The 7761-nt window shown below is 39.5% G+C and overlaps 1 protein-coding gene across 1 annotated transcript; it reads left to right on the top strand.

Moving 5' to 3' along the window:
- The first annotated feature begins 304 nt into the window (after window positions 1-304).
- Window positions 305-2229, top strand: LOC110739022. The gene is made up of 3 exons (XM_021919477.1): window positions 305-368; window positions 1408-1658; window positions 1741-2229. The coding sequence occupies exons 1-3, from the start codon at window positions 305-307 to the stop codon at window positions 2227-2229; spliced, it is 804 nt and encodes a 267-aa protein (XP_021775169.1).
- The last annotated feature ends 5532 nt before the right edge of the window (window positions 2230-7761 follow it).

Below are 7761 nucleotides of genomic sequence, written 5' to 3'. Positions count from 1 at the left end.
AGGGAGCAGGGGAATTGGTTGTTGCGGTGGTGCAGGGGTTGATGTTGGTTCAGGTGCGTGGCTGCTCTGGTTTTGTGGCGCTGGTGCGGTTGTGGCGGGCTGATAGTGGTTGTTGGTTGCGGATTGGTGGTGGATACGGAGGCTAATGGTTGTTGTTGGCGGTTTGTGAGCTGCGGGTTGCGTGGTGGTTGATTGGAGTTGTGGGTCAATGAGAAGAGGAGAGGGAAATCAGGGGAGAATTGGTGCTGATTGCTGGCGGATTGGTGGTGTTGGTGTTGGTGTTGGTTGATACGGGTTTTGGTGGATGGTGGTTTGGGTGGCTGCTGTGGAGGCTGAGATTGGGAATGCGTGGTTTGTGGGTGATGTTGGTATTTTGAGGTGAGGGGTGGCTGCTGTTTTGTGTGGTGAAGGGGGCAGCAGTGGTGGAGCTGGTGGTTGTTGTTTTGTGCAGTGAAGGGGCAGCAGTGGTGGAGCTGGTGGTTATTGTTTTGTGCCTCGAACCTCGGACCTTGAACTCGAATATGACTTTGAAAGTTGACCAAGAATCCGAAAACACCTACAACCAAAAACAAACACGAGGGTAGGATCGAGAACAAAATAAAAATAAAATAAAGATAAAATAAAGGAAAGTAAAATATTAAAACTAAAAGAAATTACTACCTCCGGTTCAGTTTAGTTGCAACAAAGTACAACTTTACGCAAACCTAGGCAAAACTTTTAAGGGGATTAATGCATGTGACTAGTAAGTAATTAAGGGAGTTAAAAAGGAGGGAAAGCTTGTGGTCCCCTTATTTAATAAAGTAAAACAAGCGGGAAATTTTGGTGAGGTGGAGTTTTCCCACCCTAAATGAATCTGACTTTTCACATGGGTGGGAATTCCCTCCCAAATTTCCAGCCAATTTAAGAGGGAGAATCCCTTTTTTTGTTTCCCACCCATTTTCCTCCCAAATTTTCAAGGGTAATTCAAAAAGTATGCCAAAATACCCCAACACTTGTTTTTTAACAATTCAAACCATTTCCCCTTATAAAAAGGGGAAGTTCCAAAACACAAACATTTTGTTTATCAAGCAAAAGAGATAGCAGGGAGGGGTTGGGGGGGGGGGGGGTTAAGGGTGAGTAGTTAATTGTTTACAAAACACCATCCTACAAATTACATAATCCTATAATTAGTTCATAGTTAGCCTAAAATTCACAGTGCTAAAAAGACAAAAGCAGCATCTATGTTCCAATCTTCTAGGCTCCGTTGAAGACCATTCCAAAAAAAATCCAGCCACCACTTCATCACCTACAGTCAGCCTGAAAAAAAAAGTATAGGGACTCATGGCAGAGTTCTTGGAAGAACTTTTTTCAATGAAAATCAACTGTACAATGAGGAGCAAACAATGGAAGCATGACATCATTTCACAGATGAAGAGACTCAAGATGAAAACAACAACTCAGAAGAAGAAGGTGGTTATGATGGAGATGATGATGATGAAGTACATGGTCCACTACATATGTATGACAGACAAAGCAGAGAAATGACAGTAGAAGAAAAGCGCCATTTAGTTGATGAGATCATGCTTAATATGGAGGGGGACTCATTGCCAAGGGGATTTTTATCCAGTTTGGCAAGAAAGCATCATGTGCATAGATCAACAACAACAAGATGGTTTAAGGTAATTAAACAACACATGTTACAAGGAAATGTTGTAGATGTAAGGACAAAAAAAAATAGGCACTGTGGGCTGAAAACAAAAGGAGTACACTGATGAATTTTTAACATCAGTGCCTTTGTACAAAAGACAAACTGAAAGAGGATATGCTGCAGCACTTAATGTGTCAAAGTCAGCTATTCACAGATTAAGGAAAAGGGGTAGATTGAGAACACACACAAGCACAAACAAACCAGCACTCACTGACCAGCATAAAATAACAAGAATGAAATGGGTTCTAAGTCACATAACCCCAATTCCAGCAGAAGGGGACCCTTTATTTGAAGACATGCAACAATGTATACACATTGATGAAAAGTGGTTTTTTATAAATCCAGAAACAAGGACATTCTACCTCCTCCCAGCTGAAGACAATCCATACAGAGCCCAACAGTCCAAAAGGTTCAAGATAAAGGCTATGTTTATGGGTATGATTGGGAAACCATTGTATGATGCAAACAAACAATTATTACATGATGGGAAGTATGGTCTTTTCCCTTTTGTGAAGTATGAGGAAGCAAAGAAAAAGAGTTAAAACAGAGACAAGGGAACCATTGAGGCTAAGGCAGTCCAGAGCATTAACAAGGAAGCAATAAGGGACATGCTACTTAATCATGTGTTGCCAACAATACATGAACAATGGCCACCCCAACTTCCCAAAAACATAACTATCCAATGGGATAATGCTAGGCCTCACCAAATACCACAAGATGCAGAATTTCAAGAAGCATGTCCAGCATATGGATTCAACATACAGTTTGTTTTTCAACCAGCACAATCACCAGACATGAATGTTCTAGACTTAGGACTTTTCAATGTCATTCAATCACTGCAATATCAGTCATTCCCTCAAACTTTAGATGATCTCATCAAAGAAGTAGAAATAGCATTCAAAGTATTTGATCCAGAGTTGAACAAATACAGTTGGATTACACTTCAGTCATGCATGGTTGAGGTGTTAAGAAGAAAAGGAGGAAACAACTACACAATACCACACATGAAAAAAAGAAGTCTAGACAGGCAAGGTGTTCTACCAGAATTGCTTCAAGTAGACAAGGAATTAATTGTAGAGGTTGTTTCCTATCTTGATTCAATCACAATTCCAAGTTCAAATGCAACTGAATTTCAAATGGAAGTGGATGCAGATTGAAGACTATAAGGAACCACATTCAAACCAACACAACCAAAGACTGCCACATCTAACCAGTAAAAGCTGAACATGTTTTTTGTAGTTTTTGTTGGTATTGGTTAGGTGTATTTTGGTACATAGTTAATGTAAACATTGTTAGGCAATCTTGTATGGTACTATAGTTGGGTAATTAATGGAAACTCAATCTATTTTGGTCACTAATATTCCATCAGATAGGGTTACATTTCTCTTTCAAGGCATCAATGAGTTATGGTACCTCAATAGATACCTCAATCAGAGGTATCTAGAGCAGCCATGTCACTCAAATAGCTATTAGATGAGTCCCTTCATCATTTGGATGGGATTCAATTTGATGAAATCAGTTGGGAGAGGGGACTCAATGCATCATACATAGGGGACTCAAGGAACAAAATCATACACATCCCATTTCATACTCCAACCATAGTTACTGAAGCACAAAACCAACTTCTCAAATCCAAAAACAAATAAGGGGACTCATCAATTTTAATCCAAAACAACAATTCATATCCAAACAACCAACAACTCATACAACAATAAGATATCCAAACATATCACTGGATAAAGATAAAACCTTAATAAAATAACAATTCAAACCCAAACAACCAACAACTGATACACCACCAACATATGCATTTCATACTCCTACCAACATCTCAATTCCAAAAAAAAACAGGGGCCTCATCAATTTTAATCCAAACCAAACAACCAACAACTGATTCACCATCAACATATTCAATAATAAAAGGAAACACATCAAATCAAAGCCAACCAACAAACAATATCAGACTAGGCATAACAACCAACAGGGGACTCATGAATACCATAATATAGCATAAATTGGAACTTCAAAAGAAGATTAGAGTTTTAGAAATTACGCTGCCCAATTAGTATGGGGGAAGGGACTATTGGGGGTAGTAGATCTGGAGGTAAGCCTCCAGTACATCATCAGGCTCTTGGCCCCCAGGAAGTGAGCCCCTCAAGCGCTTCCTACCAGCGCTAGACCTAGAAGCACTCCCACCCATCATGGGATGGGAAGTGGGTGGCTGGAGAACTTCTCCGGCAGTAAGCTCCTGGAACAACGAAGACCCCGTCTCCGATTTAGCGTCTGGTGGTGGTGAAGAAGTTGGAACAGCCACCACAGCAGCAGATCCACCGTCTTTGGTGGACACTACCTCCAGATTTACGCTGTGAGGTGGCGGAACCGCCCTTTTGGACCCAGAAACCTTAATGGGCTTGTCATCCTCGTCGCTTGAAATGTATTCAGCAAGCTTCGCACCGTGAATCTTCCTCCTTGCAATTACAAAAGCACGACGGAGCGGCTTCATCACCCCAGAACCACGACGAGGTATGTACGTGGTTCACTCAGATTTTTTTGGAGTTCGAGTAGATCCAGAAGATAGAGACTCATGGCTGTCGAGATCAATGATTTTTGGTTGAGAGGAAGACATTTGAAGAGTGAAATGGGATGAATCGTTGTGAAAATACAGAGGATGATGAAAGAGAAAGGAGGAAGAAGTACGCTTTTGGAGGAGAAAGAGAAGGCGAAGAGGAGAGAGAAATAAAAAACGACGAGAGAGAGAGGGAATTTAAACACTTAGGGTTTGAGAGGGGGGGCTTCATTTCTGGAAAATTTTTCTAGAATTTATTTCTCCCAACCATTTTCCAGTATTGAATGCAGATTCAATGAAGGTGGTTGGGAGATGAAGCAATTTAAAAGAAGAGGGGGTAAATTTGGTGGGAGTAGTTAGATTAATTAATAAAATAAGTAAACTAAGTAAAACAAATTAGAAGTGTTAATATAATAGGTTAGTAAATAAGTAAGGGCAAATATGTAAATTTACACCCAAAAACTTACCAAAAAAGGAAAAAAAAAATTTGTTGCAAGTAAAGTGAACCACCCCAAAAAGGAAATTGTTGCAACTAAAATGAACCAGAGGTAGTAAATAAAATCAAAAGAAAATAAATAAAATAAAATATAGAAAACAAACTTGAAAATAAAAGAAAAATAAGAGGAAAACGAGAAGAAAAATATTAACAAGAATTTAGAATAAGGACATAAGAGAATAAGAAACATAAATAAATTACAAAATTAAACTAAAAACTACAAAATACTCGAATAAAAAGATAAAAGACGAGAATAAGCAAATAAGAGAAATAAAGGATAAACTGAGCTTAATTATTGAAATAAGCCGGAAAAGTATTCAATAAACACCCCTAAAAGTGACATAAAAGTCACTTATCAGTTACTTCTGACGAACCTGTGCCGGTGGATTTCTCACCTCCGTTATCGGTTAAATCATCTTCGGGTTCACCATCTTCTGTTTCATCTGCCCAACTGGCTCAAGATACTGGGCAAAGGAAAAAACCACTTACTTTGAAACTATCAAAAAAAGGGGATAAGGTTTGGAATTGGGTCAAATATGCTTGTCCTTATAAGAGGAGGTCTTCAACTCCCGCAGCTCTAGAGCAGCATTCCTCTCTTTTGGATGCTAACTCTGCTCGTCTCTCATTTCTAAAACCCTTCAAAAAGCGTAAATGCAGCAACAGCTCATCGGAAACAGATCCCAACTGGTTTGATTCTAAGGGTAGGGTAGCTCCCCGGTCTGAGCTACCAAGGCAGCCATGAATGTTATGGCTTGGAACTGTCGGGGTCTTGGTACGGCGGACTCCCCTAAGGTTCCGTATGTGGTTTCTTTGGTCCGCTCTTTTGGTGTAGATATGATGTTTCTTATGGAAACTTTAATGTCTGTTAATGTAGCTGTTCAAAAGTTAGCTTCGATTAGTTTTGATGGTTTTTGTGGTTGTGATGCTTTAGGCCTTAGTGGTGGCTTGGTAGTTTTTTGGTTTGCTCCTTTTGTAGTGACGCCTCTTTCTATTTCCCCTCATGTAATCTTTTGTAAAGTTGAAGTTCCTGGTCAAGCAATAAAATATATCCTGTTTGTGTATGGTTCGCCTCATACTTCTGATAGGCATTTAGTTTGGGAAAAAATCACCAATATTCTAAATTAAGTCCCAAATGCAGTACTTTTAGGTGATTTTAATCAGGTTGAGTATTTTAGTGATAAAATAGGAGGTTCTTTTGAGATTCCTGGCCGTCACCAATTTATGGAGTGGAAATTACAGACTAACTTAATGGATATCCCATTTTCAGGACCACAATTTACTTGGACTAATGGTCAAATCCATAACCCTACATTTGAAAGATCGGATAAGGGTTATGCTACATCGTCATGGTTGGATTTATATCCCGAAGCATCTATTATTCATCAACCGATTCTTTTTTCTGACCATGCTGCTATTATTTTACGTGAAGTTGGATTTGTTGCTACCCGGAGAAGGCCATATAAGATTGAAAATTGGTATTTAGGTCTTACATAAGTTTCAAGGATCGTTCGGTCTGAGTGGCATAGATCTCAGTCTGGTTTGTTTATGTTTTCAGTTTCTAGAAAATTGGATGAGGTGAAACATCATATGCTTTGTTGGTGTGTTTCAAATCAACAAAAATGGGGTATTGACTGGCAGGATTTGCAGAGCTCAGTGGCTTCGGGATCTATCCATCTTCAAGATGCAAAAAATAGATCCGATCTTCTAGTTCTTCGAGATGAAAAGCTTTCACGCGCTCAGATGGAATTTATGTTTTGGAAACAAGATTATGAGTTTGAAAGATGAAAATGATGTATGGGTTTCCGATCAGGCACAGATTTCCTGTCTGTTGGAAAGACACTTTGCTCAGCTTTATAACTGGCTCTTCTTCTGCTCCTGCTTCATGTCAATGGGATGAGTTAGACATTCCTACTATTTCTGATTTTGATTATTAGTATCTCATGAGTCCTTTTTCCGCTTCTGAAATTAAGGAAGCGATGTTTCATATTGGTAGTGATAAATCTCTTGGTCCTGATGGTTTTACATCGGCGTTTTTCAAGCTTCATTGGGAGATTGTTGGTCCTTAGATTATTGAAGCAATCCAGTTTTTCTTCGTTCATGGCTATTTGCTAAAGGAATGGAATCGTACTTTTTTTATTCTTCTCCCAAAGGTAGATCATCCTGAAACTCCCTCTCAGTTTCGTCCGATAGGCTTATGTAATGTGCTTTATAAATGCATTGCTAAATGCCTTACTAATCGGCTCCGTCGTATTTTACCTGCCTTAATTTCTGACACTCAGAATGCTTTTGTTCCGGGTCGTTTAATGGCGGATAATGGTTTGTTGGCCCATGAGCTTTTGTATTATATGTCTAATTCATCTTCTAAAGTTTGTTCAGCTGCCTTGAAGCTTGATATGAACAAAGCCTAAGACAGGGTTAATTGGGTTTTTCTCTGGGAGGTTCTTTGAAGATTTGGTTTTCCCCCGTATTGGGTTCATACCCTACAACAATGTGTTACTACGGTCTCGTATCAAATCCTGATTAACGGTTCTCCGTCTTAACCTTTTCTTCCTAGATGTGGTCTGCGTCAAGGGGATCCTTTATCCCCTTACCTCTTTGTCTTATGCATGGAAGTATTCTCTTTGATGCTGCGGCGTGGTGAGCAGAGGGGTTTGTTCCAAGGACTCCGTATTTCTCTTCGGGCGCCTTCTATATCTCATATCTTTTTTTACAGATGATGTGCTGTTGTTCTTTAAGGTTTCGCCGTCAACCTGTGATCAGATGCTTGCGGTGATTAATGAATTCTTTTAGGTTTCGGGTCAGATGATTAATCTACAAAAACCCTTTGTTAGATTCAGTTCTATTACTCTAGATGATTTTCGAGACTATTTATCAAAAAGTCTCAGAATGAACTCTCGTTCTTCTATTGGAGATTATTTGGGGCTTCCTGTGGATTTGGGTCGAAGTAAGTGCAAGGACTTTCAGTGTTTGATAGATAAGATGGTTCGCCGTCGCTCAGCTCTCTCTTCACTT

This window comes from Chenopodium quinoa, unplaced genomic scaffold, assembly GCF_001683475.1.
Source record: "Chenopodium quinoa cultivar QQ74 unplaced genomic scaffold, ASM168347v1, whole genome shotgun sequence".
In the NCBI taxonomy this organism is placed as follows: Eukaryota; Viridiplantae; Streptophyta; class Magnoliopsida; order Caryophyllales; family Amaranthaceae; genus Chenopodium; species Chenopodium quinoa.
The sequence above is the reverse complement of the archived record's forward strand: the minus strand, read 5'-3'. Positions and strand labels throughout refer to the sequence as shown.

Bases quoted from the DNA above. Each gene is read 5' to 3' on its own strand.
- LOC110739022 (XM_021919477.1), top strand. From the start codon at position 305: ATGGTGGTTTGGGTGGCTGCTGTGGAGGCTGAGATTGGGAATGCGTGG. The intron at 369-1,407 runs GTATTTTGAGGT...ATCATTTCACAG, and splicing joins GTGGTTTGTGGGTGATGTTG to ATGAAGAGACTCAAGATGAA. The intron at 1,659-1,740 runs GTAATTAAACAA...TGAAAACAAAAG, and splicing joins CAACAACAAGATGGTTTAAG to GAGTACACTGATGAATTTTT.